The 26,773-nt window shown below is 42.3% G+C and overlaps 1 protein-coding gene across 1 annotated transcript in view; it reads left to right on the forward strand.

Moving 5' to 3' along the window:
* ADARB2 (adenosine deaminase RNA specific B2 (inactive)) overlaps window positions 1-12,460 on the forward strand; it is a gene marked incomplete at both ends in the record, with an annotated part of 517,782 nt that extends 505,322 nt beyond the window's left edge. Inside the window, 2 exons of the mRNA XM_080717125.1 lie at window positions 9,596-9,774; window positions 12,284-12,460. Coding sequence (XP_080573251.1) covers window positions 9,596-9,774; window positions 12,284-12,460 — 356 coding nt within the window. The remainder of the gene's footprint in view (window positions 1-9,595; window positions 9,775-12,283) is intronic.
* Between the last annotated feature and the right edge of the window lie 14,313 nt (window positions 12,461-26,773).

Below are 26,773 nucleotides of genomic sequence, written 5' to 3' on the forward strand. Positions count from 1 at the left end.
TTTTTTTTTTTTTTTTTTTTTTTTTGCAGCACTGGGGATGGAATCCAGGGGCATTCAATCTCCGAGCTACACACCCAGCCCTATTTTTTAATTCTTTATTTTGAAACAAGGTTTCACTGAGTTGCAGAAGGCCTCACTAAATAACTGAGGCTGTCCTCGAACCTCAATCCTCCTTTCTCAGTCTCCCAAACACTGGGATTACAAGCATGCTCCACCACGCCCAGCCCAGACTTTTTAAAAATATAAAGCTCAAGTGGGTATGGCAATAGATGCCTGTAATCCTAGTATTTGTACTGGGATTATAGGCATGTGCCACTGAACCCAGTTTCCTTCTTTCCTTAAAATGGTGAGAACTACTTACTGTGTTGAACAGCTAAAACAGCTTGGGATAAGACTGAGAAGTACTGTCTTGGAACTCTATATAAATGCTCCCATAGTGGGTGCCCCCCCAAATTTAATATTGTTCTTAGATTTATTTCTAAGTTAAATATAAAAAATTTTAATCTATTTTGATAAATGTCTCTTCTTCTATCCTTCAAGCTCACTTGGTTGCCCTTACGCTTCTGTGTTTAGCTACTAGTAAAGAATTACTTAAACATCATATGCACAAGGAAATCAAAAGTATAAATACAACCATCCTTACTAAACCACTGTCAAGGGAGTCGTTTCTCTCTGTCCTCTGGGTATAAGCACATGACCTCTGGGGCATCTGTCTCATCCTGTGCTAATTTTGTTGTTGTTGCTAACAGATGTTTTCCTTAACTATCAAACTTCACACCTACAATCAGAAAATAAACTTTTATTTAATGAATAATTAAGTAAAAACCACCCAAGACATTAGAGGATCTTCACCCTGTCCCAGGTTTTATGCACATCTTAGAACCTGACAGGACAATCGCTTCCTATTAGAAAAGGAGAAATTGTAATTTATGAAACCTTTTTTCTAACATCTTTCCCCAAAAGAAGTTCCCCTGAAATTAAACCATGAAATAAAAATTCTACCTAAATTTAGGTTTGACTCCCAACACACATCAATCTTAATTTCATGGCTTTGATACTACCTTTTTAAAGGTGCTCAACAGAAATTCAAACCCAACTTTAAGACCATGAACTTAAGGACCACAGGAGTACAATAAAGCAACTTTTCAACATCAAAGTTTAACGCTAACAGTTCAAGCAACAGAGAGTGCCCCCCATAAAAAAAACATTTTTCCTTCTTCCTTATTTCCCATCCCACCCCCAGAACTAATCACAATAACATTTTTCAAGTATATGTTTACCTTGGAACACATCATCATGAATAGAACAAGAAGTTTTCATTTTAAGGGTGAAATCAGGGAATTTTTAAAAAGACAATTGGAGAAATTTGGGAGGCTGAGGCAGGAGGATCACGGCTTGAGGACAGCCTCAGCTACTTAGAGAGGCTTTTTGCAACTCAGTGGGACCCTGTTTCAAAATAAAGAATAAAAATAGAGCTAGCTGGGGGTGAAATTTGGAGGTAGAATGTTCCTGGGTTCCATCACCAGTACCCCCCCAAAAAAAATACCCGACATAGCCATGTGGTACAACAAAGGTGAGAGTTCAGACACCTTGTTTCCCACTCAGTCCAGGTGGTATCTGGTCCCACCACATCAGGACAGTGTAATACACATTTCCATCTAGACTTAGCTGCTTAATTAGACTATGGCTTTTAGTATTGGAGAGACATGAATGAGCCCAGACCCTGATATCTCACCTGCATGCAATCCCCAAGTAAGAACTACGTTGCTCTTAATGGATATTTTTTTTAATCATGCAGATTTTAAAAGAAAATTACCTAAATTTCTTGCCAAAAATGGGTGGGGCGGATCTTGCATAAAGATACTGTTAAAAAGCAAAATAAAACAAGCAGATGGAATTTGCTGGAAGTTTTGCTCAAGGTCAGTTTGCAGAATTGCCTAAGAAGGTGAAGTACACTTATTAGGAGAATCAAGCCCTGCAGTTTAGATATGGCTAACTCCTTTCCAGGTTCAAAAGAAGCAGCCACCCTGAAAGGGACACCCTTATTGACACAGGCATAGGGCACATATTAATGTTCTCCAAAGATATACTTGAAAAATTCTACACATATCAGGCTAACCTCTGGCAAACTTCAGGACCAGAAGCCCACATCAAAGCTGTCAAGATTCTGAATCTAGCCAGGCATGGTGATACATGCCTATAATCCTAGCTACTCAGGAGGCTGAGGAAGGAGGATTACAAGTTCAAGGCCAGTCTGCCAATTTAAGATGACCCTATCTCAAAATTTAAAAATAAATTTAAAAAAGACTAGGGATGTAGCTCAGTGGTAGAGTAGCCCTGGTTCAATCTCTAGTATCACACACAAACCACACACACACACACACACACACACACACACACACACACAAACACACACACCCTGCATACTTCAGCAAAAGTTGCCTTATTTTCTGAGACCATCTACCCTAAAGGGGGTGACCCTTCATCTTTCTTGTTAATTCAATAAGAAAAATGGTGACAATAATGAAAATCTGTACTTTGAATACCCATCCTTTTAGAAAACAGTGACATGAAACAGAAAGTGACTTTGACAGCTTTTTCTACCAAACTGAGGACATACGCTTCAGTGAGCTTTTAACCTCGAGGCTAAATTTTATTTTTCTTTATCAAGGAAAAAAATTACACCGAAGGGAAGAAAATCTGGATATGACAGATAAATTCTTTCTTTGGGTTAATGGCCCACTTAACAGATGCACATTTCAGTCTTGAACTTTCTTTGTTTACACTGATGATCAAACTGTGGTTATTTTTACAACACACAGCAAGGTCTTGGCAGTGAGCATGAAATGTGAGAGACAGGCCCAGAGCACTGATTGCTAGAATCATGAGTCGTTAAAGACTTGGTTTGTGTTCACGTGTTGAACATGACAGTGTGGATGATAAAGTGGAGAAGAACATCGGCTGTCTTTCTTCATGGTACGTATTTTCCTGAAATAGTAAAAATGAATAACTGGTGTATCTATCAGAAGCCCTTTCAGACACCCATGCTTGATAGCAACTTAATTAGTCAGAAAAAAAGGTTGAGACTTATCAAAATGTTCCCCGATGGCAGCCTATAAATTTTGCCCAATACCATCTATTTTGCCTTCTATATATCTTTGTTGCCATTAGTATTGATATTTTTGTGTGAGCCCAGATTTTTAAAACAATGTCACACTAAACTGAAAAATCTTATATATCAGACCTCTTTAATTCAGGAGACATTTCTGAAACTGATGATCATGAACAGCATGAAAAATAAACAACTGAAAATATAAATGGGCAAGGAAGTGTAGCTTGGAGGTATAATCCCCCTGTATTTAATCCCCAGTACCAATAAGTAAATAACGTAGCAAGATGATAACAAATCTTTTTCTTTTACCTAGATGGTGAATAACTTGTAATGTTTTTTTTACAGTCCAACAAATGAAGCTATATGATAGAGTAACTGAGAAATTATTCAGAAATGTCTTTTATATAAAACAAATAAGCTTTGAAAAAATATTTGAAAAGACTATTTTGTCCTCTTGTGACAAAGTAAAATACTTTTTTTTTTTTTTTTTTTTTTTTTTTTGCAGTACTGGGGATTGATCCCAGGGGCCTTCTACCTCTGAGCTACACCCCAGGCCTATTTTTTTATTTTTTATTTTGAAACAGGATCTTACTAAGTTGCAGAGGGCCTCACTAAGTTGCTGAGGCTGGCCACAAACCTGCCATCCTCCTGCCTCAGCTTCTCAAGTACTGAGAAATCGAGTGTGTTCCACCACGCCCAGCTTCAGGAAAGGTACTTTGATTGTCAATACATTTAATTTATCCAAACATCAACAAATTTATCAATATAATACAGGCTGTCATTTAACCATACATCTAAAACATACTAATACCCAGGATGGTGGTGCATACCTGTAATCCCAGTACTCGGGAGACTGAGATAGGAGAATTGAAGGTTGAAGGACAGCCTCAGGAGACTCTATTTCAAAATAAAAAAAACTGGGGTGTATCTCAGAAGTAGAATCCCCCTGGGTTCAATCCCCAGTATATACATGCATACATACACACATACACACATACATACATACATATCTCATGCACATACATACACACACGTATGTAAATTTAATTTTGGAAAAGTGAATTACATTTTAATATAGTAGGCTCACTGCTATTTAAAGACATGCTATAATATCTCACTTATATATGCCTTTTTAAATAAGGGTAGATAGGGTTTTTTTCCAAGACACATGCATGCATACATGCCTAGGGAAGTATCTTAAAGGAGATAGAAGCCCTTGCATTTAACTCCCAGTACAAAAAAAAGGTAACCCTACAGTTGAAAAGGTTGGAGGCTCTTTCACCAAGACAACAATATCAACTAGTTAGATGGAGGAAACAAGAGTCAAACTGTAATATATTGTTTTTTCAAATGCCCAGAGGATTTGTTAAGACAAGCACACCACCACAGGAAGGACCACAGGACAGACACTATCTTCAGGCTCCATACATTTCATACGTTTCCCATTGAATATGCTTTATTAAGACAAGACAGTACCATAAAATTACTGGAGATTATGATGATGTTTGTGTTAATGATGATGGTTAAATGAAATTAATGCAGCATTAGTAGTTACCCCAAATCCATAAATCCATTGTTAATTTACTTAGTTTTCTTTCCAGCAGGGGTGCGTGTATTTGTGTTGTGTGTAAGAGAGACAAAGAGAAATCACACGAGGCATCTGGCAGTATAGAAAATTCAAGAGGTCCCTTCTAATACTTTTACTTTATGATTCTGTACGTGCCTGGAAGCAAGCTGCTCCATTCATTTCTCAGAATTAAATGTAATGCCACCCTGTATTATAGACTTGCCTTATTTTGTGTAAAAATGACATCCCTGAAATGTCTTGTGCAAATTTAATTTTGGAAAAGTGAATTACATTTTAAATATAGTAGGTTCACTGGCTATTTAAAGACATGCTATAATATCTCACTTATATATGCCTTTTTAAATAAGGATAAATAAGGGTTTTTTCCAAGAAAGCCATCTTTATATAGCTAGGTGAGCCAGAACAAATTCATTTTCATGGGCCAATTGTGGATTCACTTTCTTTGCTCTTAAATAATGATAGGAGTAACACCAATAGTCACAGTGACAGAAGGCCCAATTTTTTATGCCCTAAAAAGAGCTTAATAAATACAGTATTAACCAAGCATGGTGATGCACATCTGTAATCTCAGTACTTGGGAGGCTGAGGCAGAAGGATCTCAGGTTTGAGGCCAAGCCTCAGCAACTTATCTAAGGCCTCTGCAACTTAGCAAGACCTTGTCTTGAAATAAAAGATAAAATAGGGCTGAGGATGTAGCTTGGAGATAGAGAGTCCTAGAAAATCCCCAGCATCCCCCCAAAAAAGATAGAGATAGATAGATGATAGATAGAGATAGATAGATGATAGCTATCATACCCTATATACATATATATGTGTATATAATATAATTGAATTAATAAATGAGTGAGAAAATGAATGAATGAGTCCTTGAAAAAGCTCTTCCAGAGATTTTTCTGTATACTATGGTATGTGATACTGGTTAATGCCTGAGTAATAAAACTAACATTCCTTGATCTGTCACAGTGAGTAGAATATTACTTCCTGAGGACTACACATTGTCTGTTCATATAGAGATTGTCCTGCAAAAAAGAGAATATAGCTTAGGCTGATGTGAACATTCTGTGAGATAATTGTATGTTTCATTGTGCATTGGTAAATTTTTATATTAGACTCAAGTGAGTCTGGCCCTGTGGCTCCATCTCCTTGGGTATAATCAACAGCAATCATTAATTACAGTGATGTCAAAAATTGTACAGCTGGCGTGAATATTTAGTAAACATTCCAAGTGCTATCTCTTTATGGTACATTTATTTTTTAAAAGGTAGGGAGGGGTGGTTGTCATTCTTCCAGGTTGCTTTGGGAAATTTTTTATTGTTACAAGAAGAGGAGATAATCCTTAAATTAGAGGCTCAAAGCATAGGTAGATAATTATGTCTCCTACAGAAAATTTAAAAGCCTATATAGAACAAATACAGACATGAAAAAATATGTTTAATGTAAGAGGAATTGTAGTTTTGTTTGGTAGTCACTTCATTCTTTGGAATAATTAGGTGTTTTTAATTAAAGGAGATGTATACCTAATTGTTCCAGAGAATGGTATAACTAACTGGGAGTATTTTTCTCTCTGTACGACTTAGTACTAGACAAACAAGAGCCTTCAAATGGATATAACAATAGCCATGACTCTTGATGCCTTCAAAGTGCTCTTATCTGTCTGGTGTGATCTGCACATCACCTTGTGGAAGGAAGTTGCCACTGTCAAGGAGCAAAGGAACGAATTAATGACATGTACCAAGATCCCAAAGCAGTGATGCCCTAGAACTTAAGTCTTCAGCTTCCTGAGTCCTTGTCTGCAAGTGGAATCCCCCAGGCCTATCAGCCTGCACCTTCCCTTGGCTGTATCACCCATTCTCCTTCCTTCCTCCTCCTGGATCCCTCATGTGTGGAGCAGAGCATGTTCCAGGTGCTCTGGAATATGGCATTGGCATCCTTGTGGCTGCCTTTCTGGCACTCAGAGCCCCAGAGAGGCTGGCAGCCAAGGATGCTGGGAGTAGATCCCGGCCTGGCTGCAGCTGAGCCCTCTCCAAGGCAGGTGTCTGCACCGAGAGCCAGTGGCCAAACAGCAACACTTCTTTGTACAGCAAAGAAGTAATGGTAAGAAAGCAGGGGCAGGACATCCTGCAAAGGACCAGCAGGGCCTATGTTGACATCAGTCACTGCAAGACCTCCCTCTGAATTCAGAGTTTAGTACTTTGGATAAAACCCAACTCTCACCGGGCGTGGTGGTGCACCCTTGTAAAACCCGCGCTTGGGAGGCAGAGACAGGAGGATCGCGCAGGTTCAAAGCCAGCCGCGCTGGTTTAAGAGACCCTGTTTCAAAAATATAAGAAATAGGTATGGGAGTGTATCCCGGAGGCAGAAGGGCTTCCAGGAACCCCAGTACCACCAAAAAAATAAAAATTTAAAAAATAAAACCCAACTCTCAGCCTCAACAGCCAGTTCTGAGCGTTCTAGAGACTCAAGGGATGGGAGGGGAAGGACGACGAGTAGCTTGTCGCACTGCTGAGCCTGGCTGCATGCAGATCTGCAGAAGCAACCACTTCTCTTCATACCCTGATCTCAGCAACTGCTCCCTCCTGCCAAGGTGGTCTCAACCCAGGAGAAAAGCCCACAGTTACAAAGGGGCCAGACTGATCCCCTGGCCAGCTGTATAGTCTAGGCAGCTGCCACTGAGAGTCGCTCTAGGAACAAGAACTGACATGAATGCAATTAGCCTGAAAGTCCAATGCTGCCCATTCGTGACCAGAGGAAGGTCCTCGGATGACTTTTTCAGTCTGAGAGCCAGGCTGTGTAGGTAACAGATGGCAAACACCAATGTCAATGTACTCAGAGAGGGAACATTGGTTCCATCCAAGGAGCCTACAGATCCGGGGTGAAACTGGAAACACAGAGGATCCTTGGTGTGTGGCTGTGCAGCTCAGGGTTGGGTCTTCCCTTGAATTTAAATGAAGGCTGCTTCCAGGCAGGCATTGTGTGCTGTGCTTCCGCTTCCTTGCAAGTAGTTTGCTGCAAGCCCCAGGGCTTACACTGTGCGCAGCCAGCCAGCTTTTCACCTGGACTGCTTCCCAACACCTGGGCCTCTCCATGAACAGTCAGTGACACATTGCTGTGACTCCAGAACAGCCTCACAGCAGTGCACCTGCTAAAAGCTCCCGTACCTCTCTGCGGGCTGCAATCTCTCCACCATGCATGGCCTGGACCTGAAAGAGGCTCTGTTGCATCCCTGAGTGTCCCTGCATCCCTATCCCTCATGTCCATAGCTGGAGAGTAAGAGGACAGGAAGCAGGGCTTGAGATTCAGGACTGACCTCCGCAAGAGAGCACTGGACAAGAGGATGGAGAATTTCAGCTGGGCTGGGTTTGGGAAAAGGGTACTGTAAAAGATGCCCTAGGGGCAATAGGGAAAGACAGATTCCAAAATCAGTGATGGGGGCATCCCACAAGGGTTTCTGGATTGTTAACGATTGAATTTCTTATCTACTTACCTTCATAGTTGTACCATGAGACTCTGAGCAGAGACTGGGCTGTACAGCATGCCCTCTAGGAAGTACGAGGGCTGCATCAATTTCACCTGGATTTGACATGGGAAAATCCACTGCATGGAAGCCATCTGGCTGTGGTCACCTGGGACACCTATTCTCCAAACTTGCACAGTGTATTTATCTGCAGCTGATGCCTCCTCAAAGGTCCCAGATTGACCATCATAACCTTCAAGAGGGAAGAAAACAGTCAACAAATGGGAAGAATATGCAGATCGGGAATCCTGCATGTGTCAGAATCCTCAGAGTCCTGTCACAAGATGAGGTGGTATATACAGGTGTTCACTGCAGGGTTCCCAACACCTCAGCCAGCCACTTCAGAAAGTCCTAATCAGAATACAGAGCATGGCAAGATGGCTGGACAGGAGATGACTCTGCAGCTAAGGTTGGGAGCTGGAAAACATGGATGATGTCCAGGTTGCAAAGATATCCCAGAGAGGGTGCTATAGGGATTATGCAGACCCAAGTAAAAACATGCAATCTGCCAAAGGCAGACTGATTTGAAATAAGGACCTCCTTGAAAATTCTGGATGCATTCTGGGAAGTACCAGCTTCATGGACACTTGAATCACAGAGCCATGAAGGGACCTCAGCTTAGAAGGATCTGTGCTTGGCTTAGCATTCTGTTGTGGTCTTGAAACTCTCAATAACTTCCAACAAAGAAGACACAGCTTTAAAATATAGGCTTCTCTGAAAATTTTGAATGCTTTCTAAGAAGTTCCTGGCTAATGGGCACTTGACTCACCCAGTCACTCAGGAACCTAAGTTTAGAAGGACCTGTGCCTGGTTTAATGCTCAGCTGTAGTCAGGGGTATTCTACCTTTGAGCTACACCCCCAGCCCAATTGTTTTACTGTTGTTGTTTTTAAACAGGGCCTCACTCTTAATACAAGACTGCCCATTAAAAAATCCTTTTTATTTAAAAGTTTAAAAGCAGCCGGGCGTGGTGGCGCATGCTTGTCATCCCCACGCTTGGGAGGTGGAGACCAGAGGATCGCGCTGGTTCGAAGCCAGCCTTGCTGGCTTAAGACACCCTGTTTCCAAATAAAAATATAAAATAGGTCTGGGAGTGTAGCCCAGAGGTAGAAGGGCTTCCAGGAACCACAGTACCATCAAAAAAAAAAAAGTTTAAAAATAAGAACCAGCAATGACTTTGAGCAGGACCCTCGATTTTTATAAGCAAAATGACCACAACATGAATTGACCAAGTTTTAAAGATGAAAATCAGAAAAATATGCCTGAGATATTCTGGCTTATTCACCTCATACCAGCTTTTCTCCCATTATTTTCTCTCATAGGAGCCCTGTTTAGGGCCAGAAATATTAATGCTTGGCTGTTTCCTATTTCTCTCTTGACAGGAGTGAGTCATGCTGAGAGACGGCAACCAGGGAAGTCTCCCCACTTCAGTGTGAACTGGGTCACAGGCAATGCGGACCTGGAGATTATCAACGCCACCACTGGGAAAAGGAGCTGTGGGGGCTCGTCTAGGCTCTGCAAACATGTGTTCTCTGCCCGCTGGGCCCGGCTGTATGGTAGGGTAGGTCACGCCTGTCCTTTTGGGGGAAAGCTTTCTACAGCAGGATTCAGGCTCATGAAAATGGACCATCATTGGTCTACATTGAGGGTGATGCAGGACACAAAATCCAATTCTCTCTGTTGTTTTCTTCCCCTCAATTGCCCAGTCCAATTAGCATTCCCTCCATAGATTAAAACTGCTACCCAAGTATGGTCCCCAGACCAGCAGCATGGGAGCTTGTGAAGTGGGGCTCTAGAAAGTCATTTGAAAAGGAGCTTACTGGTGGGCACCTAATATGGCCCCTGTGACCTGTGCCCACAGCTTTACCCAGCGTGTCATTAGCACATAGAAACTTGTTTAAAGTCAATAGTATTCCTAGTTCATATATTTAAAAAACTGGTGCTCAGAAAAGTCAGGTAATTTCTCCAAAATTTCACAAATAGTGAACGTGAGATTGAAGATGTCTCCCCAGCCAGGCATGATGGTGCATGCTTATAATTCTAGTACATGGGAGGCTGAGACAGGAGGATTGCAGGTTCAAGGACATTCTCAGCAAGTAGTAAGATTCTCATCAACCTAGTGAGGTCCTACTTCCAAATAAAAACAAAAAATAAAATAGAGGCTGGAGTATATCTCAGAGGTAGAGTTTCTCTGGGTTCAATCCCCAGTGCCATACACATACACACACAAAAAAATTGCCCCAGCCCTGAAGCCCACCCATTTCCACTTACCTTATCCTCCATAAATAAGGATAATTACATTTCTGAGGTTTACATTGAATAACAGACTATAACAAAAAAAACAGACAACCAAAAATCAAGCAGACAAAAAAATGCTCAGCTCAACTTTTTATACTTTTGTACCTAGGCAATAGCTCCAAATAGAAATAACATGGTTTTCATTGACATATCCATGAGTAGAAGACTAAGATAGACATACAGACACTTAACATTTTTGTTAATTTAGAGAACGCAGCAAATGATGTAACAGCTCTGAGCTTGGGAGTGATTTCTGCCTCTGTTTCAGCCATTGAACATGGTCATGGGTCTGTGGCCACGCATCCTACAGCTTGCTTGTGAGATCTCAGCTTTCATTCCACCTGCTCTGGGGCACTTTGCTGGGTCTCACTCCTAAAGACTTTGAAAGGTCAGGGAAGCATCAACTTGGGGACCATTTTGAACAAATGAGTCCTCTTCTTTTCTGCATCTTTGAGATGGGATTGGCCAGTAGATGGGCTTGTTGATATACACACTCTCCCCAGAAGATCCTGTGGTATGATTTTAGAGCTTCCCTACCACGGGCCTGCCCTCCCCCACGCTACCCCCAACCTCCTGTATTATACAGGGATCATAGCCACATTTGATTCCTTCCTTATACTGGCTCCAAAGTTTTTCCTATTATAACTCAGAAGCCTAAAGTAGAACAGATCTTTGTATTGTCCCCCCTCTGGCTGACCAACAATATAACTCAAAGCCTTTCCTCTTCCCTGTCTGTTGTGATTCATCCACAATTATTCTTAGTGTTGTACCCCATTTTGAGGCCTTAATCCCTCCTCTAAAAGAGATAGCTGGATATGGTGGTACATGCCTGCAATCCCCAGACTTGGGAGGCTGAGTCAGGAGGATCATAGGTTTGAAGCCAGCTTTAGCAGCTTAGCAAGACCCTGTTTTTACTTATTTATTTATTTATTTATTTATTCATTCATTTATTTATTTGATGGTACTGGGGTTCCTGGAAGCCCTTCTACCTCCGGGCTACATGCCCAGATCTATTTTTATATTTTTTTTATTTGGAAACAGGGTCTCTTAAGCCAGCGAGGCTGGCTCCAAACCAGCACAATCCTCCTGTCTCCGCCTCCCAAGCGTGGGGATTACAAGCATGTGCCACCACACCCGGCAACTTTTTTATTTTTTGGTGTACTGAGGATGAAACCCAGGGGCATTCTACCTCCAAGCTATACCCCCAGCCTTTTTTTTTTTTTTTTTGAGACAGGGTCTCACTGAGTTGCAAAGGGCCTCACTGAGTAGCTGAGGCTGACCGCGAACCATGATCCTCCTCAGCCTCCTGTCTCAGCCTCCCAAATGCTGGGAATAAAAGCGTGCATCACGATGCCTAGCTAAGATCCTGTTTTAAATTTTAAAAAATAAAATAGAGTTGCAGGTATGGATTGGAAGTAAATAAAGGGCCTGGGGTCAATCCCCAGTAACACACACATACACAAGCATACACATACACACAAACATACACATACACACACACACACATGCAGGCCAGCTTTATAAGTTACATGTTATAAGTATGTTAAGAGCCACCTTAATAAATAGGTTTTCCATAGAATCAACTGATAGAACTTTGCAACTGCCACTGCCCCTTGCTCTTTAGAATATTACTTGATTTCAAGGAAAAGGAAAATGAAAATAAAAAAGCAAGACCCAAAGCTGGTGTTTGGCTTTAAAAGTCCTTTGATGGAGGATCTTAATTCTGCTGGTAGTTAATTTGCTTTTTTTTTTTTCCTTCCTGCTGCCCTTAGCTGAGTATGCGGATACCAAGCCACGGAGACACTCCATCCATGTACTGTGAAGCCAAGCGGGGGGCTCACACCTACCAGTCTGTTAAACAACAGCTGTTCAAGGCTTTTCAGAAGGCTGGTCTAGGCACCTGGGTAAGGAAACCTCCGGAGGAGGACCAGTTTCTACTAACTCTCTAAGTCACTGCGCTCCTTGGCTACTGGACCAGAGTGAACCACCTGGAGAGGTTGCAGCTGGGTGTGGAGCAATGTGGTACAGCCATCCCTCCTCTGCATTCATTTTCCTTCAGTGTTCCAGAAACACACGAGTGTTCAATGTTTGGACGAGCTACTAGACTTGAATCTAGGACACGCTGCTTCTCCCCAAGTTGTTAATCCCAAGACCCTTGTCCACCATACCTAGAGTTCCAAGTGCCATTGTGTCCGCCCCATCGCTTCCTATTGGCACGGAAGGCAGAGCTTCTATTCAGGCGAGGGGAGCTTAGTTGCAGCCATGGAGAGTGGGAGGTACTAAAATGTGGCCAGTTCAAAACAGCCTCCTGCACCACCCCCAAAGCTTTCCTCTCCTGCCATGAGCCTCTCTCGTGATGTGTTTGGGCCTCACTAGCCCATGTTCGTGTGACTCAGAAAAGCCATGGGCTCCCCTCCAAAGAAACCAGTAAGAAAGCGCTACCATTTTCATTATTCATTACGCTCTTTCCACCTCCTTTCAAAGAGGATTCAAGATGAACAATATTAAAGAACTAAAATAAGGCCGGAGAAATGAAAACCATCTTGCAATGCAAAGGAATAGTAACCCAAGGCACCAATGTGTTGTCATAACGTAAGAACCCATTTCCACGCATCCTAATAAGTGAGTGTTGCGAACCGACCCTGTTCAGTCAATCACAGCTCTTAATTTCTTTCATAGCATAATGACAGTCATTGCTGTTTGAGTTGTATAAGGGTTAGCCACTACCCCCCACAATCTCCCTACCAGGTAAGAAGAACACCGAGTCTTAGAACAAATTCTGACTTTTTAACTAAATCTTTATTAAAAAGAAAGCACACACCAAAAAAATTTTTTTCTTAAAAAGCACTCAAAATTATCTTTACTTTAGGTTTGAGGAGATACCAGTTGTCTATTCTTTCAGGCTCTTCAATCACCACATTGCATGACAAACAGGGAATTAACATACTGCCAACATGCAAGAGGCAGGATGCTATCACCTTTAAAACTGGCATCAGACAAAGTGCTGGCCACAGGACCTGTGGACTTATCCAACTACATCATTCCTAAGAGAAAAAGTACTAGATCTGTACAAAGAGGAAGCTCTTCTCTAGCACATCTATAGTTAACATCCTTGAGTTCTTCTTGTTTTATCACAGAGAACTCATTTCTTCAGTGCATCGTGCTTGATAACAGGCCTCTAATTTCTCTAATTTCATAATCTCTTACCTGAAATGCAATATGCTACATAGCAAAGCATAGAAGTAACCCTGTCTGGAGTGTGGGCTTCCTGGTAAGAACTCCAGCTGAGCCCTCCCCCCAAAGTACCAGCATTATATCCCTCTGTATATACTCTAGAATATATTGCAGCTATCATAACAAGGAGGCAAAACAATGAATTGTAGCTATTTGATACAAGAAAATAAGAAGTAGAGATACTAGAATGAACATAGAAACTTTTCTCAGAATTTAACATAAGGTCAAATTTATTCCTTTAAAAAAAAAAAAAAACGGGCACTGTAGTAATAACTTCAAGATGAAGGTTCCAAAGATACAAGAACATTTTTGCAAATAGGCAATTTATATTAATATTTTGTGGAAATTGGGAAGGAAAATGAAATCTTAATTTAGCATAAAGACTGAGATCAAAGGGCCAGTTTATATTAATTTTTTATCAGTGTGTCATTTGGATAACATTTAAGAATCCGAAAGGGTGGAGAGTTGACTTGTGGCTTAGATACTGTCTCTCAGGCATCAGATACCCGGAGCTCTTCTCTGAAAGTCCAGAGGTACATTTTGTTCCCGGCTAAAATCTATGACCTGATCCTCAAATTGTTCATCTTCTGAGCCATTGCTTGGACAACATATGCACACTTTATATCAATGTGCTCCAAATAATGTTCCTGGAGATTGGAATCTGCAGCAAGCTCCCACCCACCCACAGTAGAAAAGGGTAGGATGAGGGGTCCTGTAAATGGGCTCAGGGGTGTCACTCAAATGCTCTGATCCAAGGTACATGGAAAGCAATCGCCTACCCAACAATGAACAGTGCCTGAATTGCAGCTAGGTGGCCATGATTCATTTTATCTAGAGCACTGGCTCTCCAAAAACAGCCCAAGCTTTACAAACATATCTGCTTCTGAAGAAATCCACCCACGTATTCCAGTCTATCCTTTAACAAGAACGTAGGGATTCACTTGCTCAATCCACAGGAGACTCCTTGAAAGCAGAGACAAACCCTCTGCAGAGGTTTAGAGCAAGAGAAGAGACTTTGAAGCAGCAGAAAGGACGTTTGAGAAGCAGGGCCTTTCCCAAGGAGTTCCCTGTCACCATGAATGGGAAATGAAGAGGGAAATGGGGCAACGGAGGTAAAAGATCCAAGGCTGAGTATAGAAAAGGGAGAAAGAGTGCCGAGACAACCCAAGGTGACCCACACACCGAAAGCCAGGAGTTAGGAAAAGATGGCGTTCAGGGATGGGAAAAATAGAGGGCAGAGAAAGGCAGGGAATAAAAGGACTTGATCATTTATTTTCTGAAGGGAACAGGTAGCCGAATTAAGACTGCATACCACAACCGGATTGTGCCGTGTGTGTGCTGGTCCTGACCAGTCCAGTCCAGGGCTGACCCTGCCAAGCAGCGACTAGTTACAGTTTCCTGGACCATGTCTAGTGTGCCTGGAAGGGACAGCTCATAGATTCAGAGACAGAAGGCCAGCCAAAGTCACCTTAGGCGAGGTGTACTCTGCATTTTTGACAGCCCAGCAAGTCTTGTGAGCAGCTTACACACAGCTTCCACCCGAGAGTTCAGCAAACAGAACGAAACACTAATAGGTGGTATGTAACTTTGAGTCACCCCAAAAATATATAAATATATACAGCCAAGCAAATCAAAAAGAAAGCAAGATGTCAGGGAATAGCTATACATCTAAGTCACCCAGATTGTCCCCTATCCATCCTGTTTGCCTCAAAAGTACCACCCCTGTATCTTTTTGTGCTTTATATCACATAACAGCTCCAAGCCCTTTGTTTACAAATATTCTGTATCTTGTATTCATACCTAGTTGGCCCCACTACTAAAGTCCAAATAAAATTAACATTTGTATCTGCCTCCAAAAACTCACATTGCTTTTCTATAGGGGAGATATGCAATTTCAGATTTCCTGTCTGGTTCTTAGTCAGAAAGTCAGTGTCTGGTCATTTGTGAGCCTTTTCATAAACCTGAGCCCCAGGGGAAAGGCCAAGAGGCTAATCTATCCCCACCACAAAATTCCACAACAATGTAAAATATCAAGATATTGAATGTAGGATTTCTTTGGGGTTTTTTTCCAACAAAAGGATTTGCAAGTCTATGACTGTTGTTTCCTTTTTATTCCTGTGATTCTCTTTAAACCTGTATATAATTAACATGCCACTACAGATTTGGGGGTGTTTTGTTGTTCCTCAAAATGTCAAACTGAGTTAACTTTTCAAAAAACATATAGCTCATATTTTTTCCACCTAATTTCATTTTCACAGGAAACAGTTCTTATCAATAAAGTTAAATGCTTTTTATACATAGATATAGTATTTACCATATCTGGAGAGCCATAAACAGTAAATACACAGTCTATCAATGGCCAGAATAGAATAGTTAGAGTATTTTGATGAAATCCTATTTTTAGATTATAAACTTCAAGATGAGTCTAGAGTATCTTGTTTTAAAAATAAAAGATAGTTGAAACAAATAGAGTAGACATTTTAATTTAGGAAAGCTTGTATACACATTTTTAAGAAGCCATTCTAATGAAATAATATCATTGGCCCCAAGTACAATAAATACCACTTTCTAATAGCAACCAAAGGGAAGTTAGAAAGTCTTTCTTTTTATACACTCTCATTTGACTACCATGACCACCCTTTTGGCAGAAATCTCAGCAGTTGGCAACATCTGATGTACCTTTGCTGGCTTCTCCATTCTCTTTCTCTAATAGAGTTTGCAGGGTTCACAGGATGAGGTACTGCAGGATGAGGAGATTAGGAAATCCACTCTCCTCCGTATTTTGAAAAAGTTATCCTTGCTTTGAGGTTTCACAGAGTTCCTGGCTGGAATGGAGAATCAAAAGCTCTGTCCAGCAGGAAAGCTATAGCACCATAAGGCAGTTTTTAGCTGGCACAAACCCACCTTCTGAGCCCTTGCTGGTGTTTTATGTCTCTTACAGGCAGAGAGGGTATAATATATACTGATAAAGGGTGCAGCCGTACAGAAGCGACCTGGGCTGCTTTCCATGGTCCTGACCCATCCTTCCCCACAGGAACACAGCTGTTTGTGGGAACACTGGGGTATCCGTGTGACTCCTGTCAAACTTCTCTCATGATTTCCAAATCAGATAAAGTAAAAAATGGTGGTGTAATGAAGCACCAGACACAGACAGAAAATCAATGATGGCTACTAGAGAGATGGCCGTGGAGACAGAATGGAGCTTTGTGTCCATGTACCTCAATTCTGAGTAACCAGAGAATGAGACAGCCATCACCACCACTCTTTGCTCATCCTCCTGCCAGCTCTGCATCTTTGGATTCCTTTCTCATCTCTCTCTCCCTCTGCTTCCTTTCCCCCCTCTTTATTGTCTGCTCTTTCTTACCCCTAAATTTCTGTGTCTTTTGCTCTGACCCCGCTGGGGTCACTGAGAGGAACTAAGTCCTAGGCTTGCACCTGCAGCAGGTTGATGTTCAACGTTGGGATGCTGCCAGTGTGCTCATATGGCTGCAGGGATTTACAGCCGTCTTTTGGGGATCCTGGAATATGTCCATTCAATCTGGTTTCTCACCAAAAGAAACACTCATAGCTACATGTCTAGAAATTTAGACCAAACAATATCATCCCTGCAGGGGAATACGCACTGTGTGAAACCCTAGCTAAGGAGGTACCTTATTTCCCAACTCATAATCTAAAAATAAGGTTGGAGAGATGAAGTACCCTTTAAAAATAGACATGGTGGACACACGCCTGTAATCCTAGTACGTGGAAGGCTGAGACAGGAGGATCACAGGTTTGAGGCCAGACTCAGCAACACAGTGAGAACTTATTTCAAAATAAAAAATAAAATAGGGCTGGGGGTCTAGCTCAGAGGTACAATGCTCCTGAGTTCAATCACCAGTACAAAAAAAAAATTATCTGGATTCTAGTACCTCTTTTCACACAGAAACTAGATTTCTATGACTCTGCAATTATAAGCTCCAGTTTTAAAAAAAAATCTTTCCCAGCAGTGCCCAATTAATTTTCAGCATTTTTTAAGCAAATTGAACTTGATAAACAGTAATTCTTAATTGAAGGTATGTACATAAAAAGCATGATTGAATGGCGATATTGTACCAATGGATGTACATTTGTAATATTTGTAAAAAAAAAAGATCCAAAACCTTAAAATATGAATTTACAAATGTTAATTTGCCTCTAAGTTCTGTAAATTGCACTTCAGTGATATCTGATAAGTGAATGTTTCTGTAAAGTGAATAAAAATATCAAGTAAAATTGTTCTTTCCTGAACTGATGGGCCTCTTTCATCAAGAAGAATCCCAGGGATGTCTGGGACCCTGTGGTGTTTAGGTTCAGCCAGAGTCCAACGAGTGTTGGCCCATTCCAAAGAATTGGCCAATTCAGCTCTAAGAACTTTTTTAATTTTTATAAGTTACATTAATCCATGAGCTTCTCCAGAGTGACAACTTCTAGCTCAGATGTTAACCCTGAGCATTTCATGTAAATAAACTAGCTGAATTATCACAGGACTAAGAATGAAAAGTTTACCACCAAGCCTTGAATCAGCATTCTACTAACTGTGTGAAATGAATCATTTCATGTGTAACTTTACACCTCAGTTTTCTCATGGTTGAGCATGGGAAATGAGACTGATCCTACAAATTCACAGGCTCGTCATGGGGAATTGATCAAGTCAGGATATTGCAATGTTACAAAAGCCAAAGCACTGAACAGTTATGAGTTCTCCACCCAAATTTGCCATAACATCTGAAATAGAGATGCAGCTGATAACTTTCCTATAGAGTCCCCCCAGATGAATGTTGTGGCATTAGGAGCACCTAAAACATTTCTCAAAGATTTTTATAGCCTTAAATCTATAAACCCTGCATGCACTAAACATTTCAGAGTTCAATTGAGCATTATCCTAATAAGACATTTTGTCCCTTTCCAGTGACATGAGTTTAGGTACAATTATGTCCAGAAATGGGACATGAGTTTGCTAGCTGAAGGAACTTTGATTTTCCCTTGTCACCCTAGGAATAGACAAAATTATAAATATGCCAAGCACAGGTATTTCTCACTGTAGTATGAGTGAACATGGACAAGATACCTTGTTTGAAAGTACTCCTTCATCAAAGAGTCTGAAATTCTACCACACATTCTCTTGGTCCAGGGTGAATATTTCTTCTATTTTATTTAGTCTAAACTTATTTCATATCAATCACAGCGATGCTCAACCCTGAGACCTCATAGGAGTGTATGAGATCCCAGGAAGAAGGAAGAGGAGTATCCAAAACATCCCAGGAAGTTTTTGTCCCTTCAACCCTGGGACAGAAGCAGTTCTTTCTGGTTTAGTATTAGCGTTCTCATGTTTTACATATGATAGTAAGTTACTCCTAATAGAGGGGATAAGTACGGATCCAGGTTACTAGTAGGAAATAAATGAGGCCTTTAGTAAGAATAAAGAAGGTTCAAGACAAATTTCAAAGGCCATGAGTCAGCCATCATCTGGTCCAAATTACCAAGATTTTGAGAATATGGCAGCAGCGATTATTCATTGGCCAATCTAAGTGACTAGTGCTAGTGATTATTAAATGATCTCTCAGAACTGACCCTCAGGGTTGCTACCCAGTGGCAGGACCCTGCTGTCACTCACAGAGGGCCCCCTCCCCAGAGAAAGGAGTTCATTATTCTTGGAAATTAGTAATATGACTCTTAGGCTCTATCGTTGACCTCTTCAAACTGAATGGGTCTACCTAGCTACCCAAATCATTCTTCAAACCATTCAAGTCCCTGGTTTCCCTAGCCCAGAGCATGGCCTCATTTCTTGTGGCACTTGTCTTGCTTGTTGAGTGCTTTTTTTTAAAGCCTGAAACATGAAGTTTATGATATATTGTCTTAGTAAAAGGTTTCGGCTAAGTGCATGTTCCCAAGGAAAGTAACCGCAGTCTACTCTCATTCTTAAAATTTGATAGGTATGCACGAGGGCTGAAGGACAAAGTGGCCGCAGCAGTGATTTTTAAGCTCTATGATCGATTGCACCTGTGTCGGCTTCTGCGCTCTTAAATCAGGTGGCCTTAGTCTGGTGTAATTTGATGGCAGAAACACAGTTTTTCAAGTGAGTTTCAGAAGGCCCCTGATCTAAAAGAGCCCGTTCTCTAAAAAGTCTTCTTAACAATAACAATGAAGCATGAATAAGGCCAAGTATACTAACTATAGCCACAGATACTGACCTACCCCAAAGCAGTCACATTCCATTCCCTAACCTCTCAGAATTATAAATGACTTGACAAAACCTAAAATTGAGCTCACTAAGAACTTCAGTACTTAAAGGTCCCCCTACTCACTCTGAAGTCAGGCTTGCTTAAAGGAGAATTTTGACTAATGTCCTGCATTCACCTTTGGGAAATAGCCTTGATAAATTCTTTGAAGATGGATGACTTGGCTCTGAGGGGCAGTGGGTTCAGCATGGAGTCATGAAAATCTGACGCCTTTTGAAATCAGAAGGCTAGATTTCTAGTCCTTGCTCTGTAGTCCAATGGGTTCTGTGACCTTGGGCAGGTAACATTACTCTTCCAGAAACTTCATATGTAAAATAGGGTCATTCCCTACAGAGATGTTATCTTTAAAAAAAGTGCAGGGGGGACTCTCTTACACAGAAAGATGTTGTATAAAAGTAAGTTGCTTTTCTTCTGGGATGTTGAGCACATGTGGTAAGTGGCCCAGTGGCGGAGTGGCTTCTAAGGACAGGTCTGTTCAAAGATAATCATGACTGTAATGACCAGAGCCCTTGTACTCCCCAAGGGTAGGATGTGCTTGGGAATGGAAGAGAGGATTGGATCTATGGAGGGTGTAAGGTTGTCCCTAAGAATAAGGCAATGCAGTATTCATAGGGCCTAAGAGAAAAGAGCTTGTCAAGATGATCTATTGATCCTGTAAGAAAAAAATTTTAAGAGAAGGATAAAGACAGAAAACATCATCGACAGCCAACAGGTGGTTCATGAGTGTCGAAGGGAAATGCCATTAGAAGACTGAGGAACAGTCGGGCGTGGTGGTACACCCTTGTGATCCCAGTCCTTGGGAGGCTGAAAAAGAGAATTATAGGCTTGAGGCCAGCCTCAGCAACTTGGGAAGTCCTCCACAACTTAGTGAGGCCTTCTTTCAAAATAAAATATAGCTATGGGTATAATTCAGAGAAAGAATGCTGCTGAGTTCAACCCTCAGTACCAAAAGAAAATTTTAAAAGATTTAGAAGCACCTTGCTGATATAGCATGGTAAGGCTCCACCTCCTGAGCCTCCCAAAAGCACCATCCTGAGAACTACCTCATCCTGAGAACTTGGCTCATAGGCCTTTGGAGACATCCAAGGTCCTACTATGGCACAGTTGTATTGAAGGGAAGCGTGAAACTCTTGGCAAAGTGCTGGCACTTTTTGTGTTGGGATGCATACCCGCTGTCCCCCAGAGCATCCTTGGTCTCCTTCTGGCTGGGTTTCTGGTCTTTCATACAAATAAATAGAAATCTACCTTATTATTATTGGACTAAGAAAAGATTTCTTACATAAGATACAAAAATAAAACAAATGAAAAAATGGATCAATTTGACTACATTAAAATTTTTAAATCTCTAGAGTAGGAAAGATATTTTACAGCCTATATCATTGGCAAAGGAATACATATGAATTAAGGAGAACAAGATCACCCAGTAGGGTGCACAGAGTATTTTACAAAAATTAAAAATGGCAAAATATACTACATGCCAGGAAAACATGACCAATAAAGACATGAGAAGATTTTCTACTTATTGGTGATTAGGGAAAACTAAATGTCATGCACAGCTGGTGGAGTATAAATTAGTCAACCATTTCGAAAGATAGGTTGTCATAATTCACAGGACCAAATATCAAGTTGGCCCAGTATAAAGTAAAAATGGAGAACTCCTATTGAGAAAATATTAAGAATTTAAAGACAGCAGCAGCAGCAGATAATTGAATCCGATGAGGAGCCCTATATGATGGCCCAGGTCACACACCCATGAAGCCAGGTTCAATTATTTATATATTCAAACATGTGAGTGTCCAACAACCCAGCAATTCAGTGGTTATATACTGGAAAGAAATCCTGTACATACACGCAAGTAGACTTATAGCATATTTCTCAAACTGCAAAGTGGCCGGTGTCCAATGTCAACCCTCCCAAGTGATAGGAGACACAGGTATGCATGTCTCTGTTGTGCAGCCCCTTTCTTTGACAGGGAAGGCCCTGTGACTAATAGACTATGATGAATGGAAATAGATCAGGTGGTACAGGGCCTGGGAGATTTCTTCTGAATGTCCTGGAAGGTTCCATCTGCCAGGTCTCTCTCTCTCTCTCTCTCTCTCTCTCTCTCTCTCTCTCTCTCTCTCTCTCTCCCTCTCTCCTCCTTCCTGCCAGCCACTGGGTGATATCAGCAGAGCTTCTGGCAAAGTGCTGTAAAGTAGTGAGCAAGAGCACTTGGGCAGGAAGAGGGGCCAAGATGGCAGCAGCCGCAGTCACAGTGGCGACCATGGCTGCAGCGATGGTAGCTGTCAGCTGCCAAATAGGACATGTATTCCTCTGAGAAACATCACATATCAGATTTTGTGTTAATATTTGATTGGAACAACATATAGAGACATTTATAGCCATGACTTCCTACCTAACATATAAGAGAGAAGAGACAGACCTAGATGGCAGAGATGGTGGTGGCGGCAGCAGCCAGTATTCAGGAGAGGTAGATAAACCCAATCCAACCCGCCTTAAACTGTTGGAGAAATCTCCCCAAAAAAAGACTGCTCCATGGCCGGGCGTGATGGTGCATGCTTGTAATCCCTGCGCTTGGGAGGCAGAGACAGGAGGATCACGCAGGTTCAAAGCCAGCCGCATGTGCTGGCTTAGGAGACCCTGTTTCCAAATAAAAATATAAAATAGGTCTGGGAGTGTAGCCCGGAGGTAGAAGGGCTTCCAGGAACCCCAGTACCACCAAAAAGATAAAAACTTTAAAAAAACACTGCTCCTGCCCCACATGCTCAGGAATCCTGGACAACATACTATGTAAGAAAAATGCTCGGGAGGAAGGCCAAGATGGCCGTGGCAGCAGCAGCTAGTATTGGGGAGAGGCAGGTAGATTCATTCTAATCCATCCTGAACTTCTGAGGAAATCTCCCTTAAAGTAGAGTGGACCTGCCCCATGTGCTCAGGAACTCTGGACAGCATACTATGTAAGGGCACATCAGATGGAGCCCCACATAATCAGGTTGGCCGGCACTATGTGTCCCGGGAGCCAAGGACACTCCTGGCCACCAGGCTCCTCTGCACATTGCTACTAAGTATTTGAGCCCCCAACTCCTGCAAAAGACAAATACTGTTTCTTTTATTAAAAAAAAATATTGAGCCAGGTGTGGTGGCGCACGCTTGTAATCCCCGCGCTTGGGAGGTGGAGACAGGAGGATCACGCAGGTTCGAAGCCAGCCTCCCTGGCTTCAGAGACCCTGTTTCCAAATAAATATATAAAAATAGGTGTCTGGGAGTGTAGCCCGGAGGTAGAAGGGTTTCCAGGAACCCCGGTACCACCAAATATATATATATATATATTGAAGAGGGAGGAAGATGGCAGCGGCTGCAGCTGCAGCTGCAACAATGACCACAGTCAGAGGGGTGTAGGTTGGCAGCAGCTGAATAGGACATGCATCCCTCTGAGAAACCCTGGACAACATATTTTAGTTTAATAGCTGATTGGAACAACACAGAGAAACATTTCTAGTCATGACTTTCTATCTGAAATATATGAGAGTGGAAAATGGCAGAATTGCAGGCAAGATGGCAGTGACGCCTGCCACTGCAAGAAAAGTGATTTTTGGAGGGATACCCCAGAAGAGATCAGAAAGCAGACTGCCCCTGCCACACAGGCACAGGAATACTTAACAACAACATACTGTAGGACAGACCAAGAAGGAGGAGGTGGCGGCAGCCAGTATTCAGGAGAGGCAGACAGATCCAACCAAATCCACCTTGAATTTTTGAAGAAATCTCCCAAAAAGTAGACTGTTCCTGACCCCACATGCTCAGGAACTCTGGAAAACATGCTATGTAAGAAAAAGTTTCACGTTGACATACCAAGATGGGGGCGGCAACAGTGGCCAGTATTCAGGAGAGGCAGACAGGTCCAATCCAATCCATCTTGAATCCAAAAGAGAATGCTCCTGCTGCACATGTACAGGAATTCTGGAAAACATACTATGTAAGAAAAATGTCTGAGGCAAGTTGGAGGGAGCCCCGCTTGTATTGCTGTGTGTCCCAGGAGACGTCTCATGGCCGCCATCTCATCTGAGCTGTGCTGGGGGCCAGGGTGTGCTTAGAGCAGCAGATTCTGCTCTCCATGGTGAGGCTGCGAGCCTCCGCTTTCAGTGGGGAAATAAAATCCATTGCTGCTAGGGAATTGGGCTCCCAACTCCTGCAAATTACATGTGTTGTTTTCTCCTGCTTACAGAAATATATATGGAAGGAAAAATGGGAACCTCTGTAAATGTCCTGTCCACAGTGACAGACACAGAGAGGCCGGGTCTGGAGCCAGCGAGGCCGGGTCTTGAGCCCACCGCACAGTGAGGTAGAGTCTGGAACCATTGAGGCAGGGCCCAGAGCCTGTTGCGTGGCAGGCCTAGAACTGGGGCCTGTCCACAGCAAAGGGACAGTGGGTTTCTTCAGCTGTGTGGCCAGGAAGTTCTAGGAAGATCTAAGTGACTTCTATTAAAAAAAAAATTGGTTGTGAGTAGATCATCTTGTCAAAATTACTCACCTTTTGGCTTTTAGGTTTTCAGAAAGTGGGAATAAGTGTGGAGAAATAGAAGCTCTAATACACTGTTGGTGGGATTATAAGTTGGTGCAACCACTTTGGAGAACAGTATAGAAGATCCTCAGAAGAAAGAAAACAAATGTACCATATGATCCAGCAATACCACCTTTGGGTATCTACCAAAAAGAATGAGAACCAAAATACCAAACTAATGCATGAACAACCATGTTCATAGCTGCACAGTTTACCATTGCCAAACTGTGGAACCAGCCAAGATGTCCTTCAACAGATGAGTGGATTTCAAAACTATGGGATATGTACACAATGGAATTTTGCCCAGCCATAAAAGAGAACAAAATTATGGCATTTACAGTGAAATTAAACAAAAAAATAAGAAATCAGATGCTTTTCTTAATGTGCAAAATCTTAGGGAGAAATGAGTAACAGGAGGAACTCTAGATGAAGAAGGGATCCCTATAAAGGAGCAATTAAGGTGACATATCTGAGGAGATAAGAGGAAGGATAAGGAAAACTCTTTAGAGCACATGATGGAGAGAGATACAAGATGGCGGCAGGGGCACAGGGGCAACCGTGGCCACCAAAAACAAAAAAAAAAGTATGGTGGCGCACGCTTGTAATACCCGCGCTTGGGAGGTGAAGACAGGAGGATTGCATAGGTTCGAAGCCAGCCGCACGAGCTGGCTTAGGAGACCAATAAAAATATAAAATAGGTCTGGGAGTGTAGCCTGGAGGTAGAAGGGCTTCCAGGAACCCCAGTACCACCAAAAAAAAATAAAATAAAATAGAAAAAAAACAACATGCATTTCTCGGAGAAGCCCTGGACGCCAGTTTTTGGATTACTATCTGCTTGGGACAACTCAGGGAGACATTCCCAGCCATAACTTCCTATCAAGAAACCAGAAGAGAGTGGAAAATGGTGGAATTGGAAGTAGGATGACAAGGAGGCACACACCATGCAAAAAAAGAGACTTTTGGAAGAGCACCACAGAAGAGTTTAGAGAGAAGACCACTTCGGCCACGCATGCTGGGGATGCCTAACAACAGACCTTGTAAGAAAACCGATATGGGCATGGTGGAGAGAGCTGAGCAGTGCCCGGCGGGAAGCCGAGCCGCGTGTACCGGGCAGCTTAGTGCACAGCATCCCGAGCGGCCCAGCACCCGGCAGGAAGTCGAGCCCGGCGTCCCAGGTAGCCCAGCACCCAGTGGGAAGCCGAGTCCCTCTTCCTGGGCAGCCCGGGCCAGGCAGGAAGCCGAGCCCCCCATGTCCTGAGAAGCCCAGTGCCTTTGTGCTGCGCTGGGGCCCTTGGTGCACTCCTAACAGCAGTTCCTGCTTGGCGCAGTGAGGCTGTGGGCCTTTGCTCTTAGAAGGGAGATAAAATTCATTGTTGCTAAGTGCTTGATTTCACAATCGCTTCAAAACACACATACTGTTCATATTTAATATATATATATTGGAGAGGGGTTGAGATGGTGGCGGCGGCAGCCAGGATTTGGGAGATGCAGACAAATCCTATCCAATTCACATGGAACTTTTGAGAAAAAATCCCCATGAAGGAGGACCACTCCCTCCTCACATCCTTAAGAATTCTGAACATTATCTGTAAGGAAAGAGACCAGTGAAGAACTAGGAGGAAGGCGGTGGCAGCGGTGACAGTGGCAGTGGTGGAGGCTAGCATTTGGGAGAAGCAGGGATATGATCCAACCCATCCTGATCTTCTGAAGAAATTGCCCCAAAGGTGGAATGCGGCCACCACGCATGCTCAGGAATTCTGGACAACATGCAGTGTGGGAAAAGTGTTTGGGATCAGAATTTGCAATGCAGCATACACAGAGAAATATCAAAGAAAAATAAAAAATCAGATGTTCTCCCTAATATGCAAAAACTAGGAAGAAATGGGTAGTAGGAGGGAATCTGGTGGAAGAAAGGGCCCTATGGAGGAGCTATTAAGGTGACCAATCAGAGGGGATGGGAAGGGGGAAGATGGAATCTCATTAAAACATAAGATGTACATAAACAAATATATCATTGTTAAACACTAAATCAAGCATGGGATTGATGGAGGGGGAGAGAATGGGATGGGGATTGGACAAAGGCTAAATGGATGATGTGTACTTGGATATCCACACAAGTCTTGTATCCCATTGTGATGTTTGAATACAATGCACCAATAAAAATTTATAAAGAAAAAAAGCACATGATGTATTTAAACATATCAGAA

Source organism: Muscardinus avellanarius (genome assembly GCF_963383645.1).
Source record: "Muscardinus avellanarius genome assembly, chromosome: 20".
NCBI classification, from domain to species: Eukaryota; Metazoa; Chordata; class Mammalia; order Rodentia; family Gliridae; genus Muscardinus; species Muscardinus avellanarius.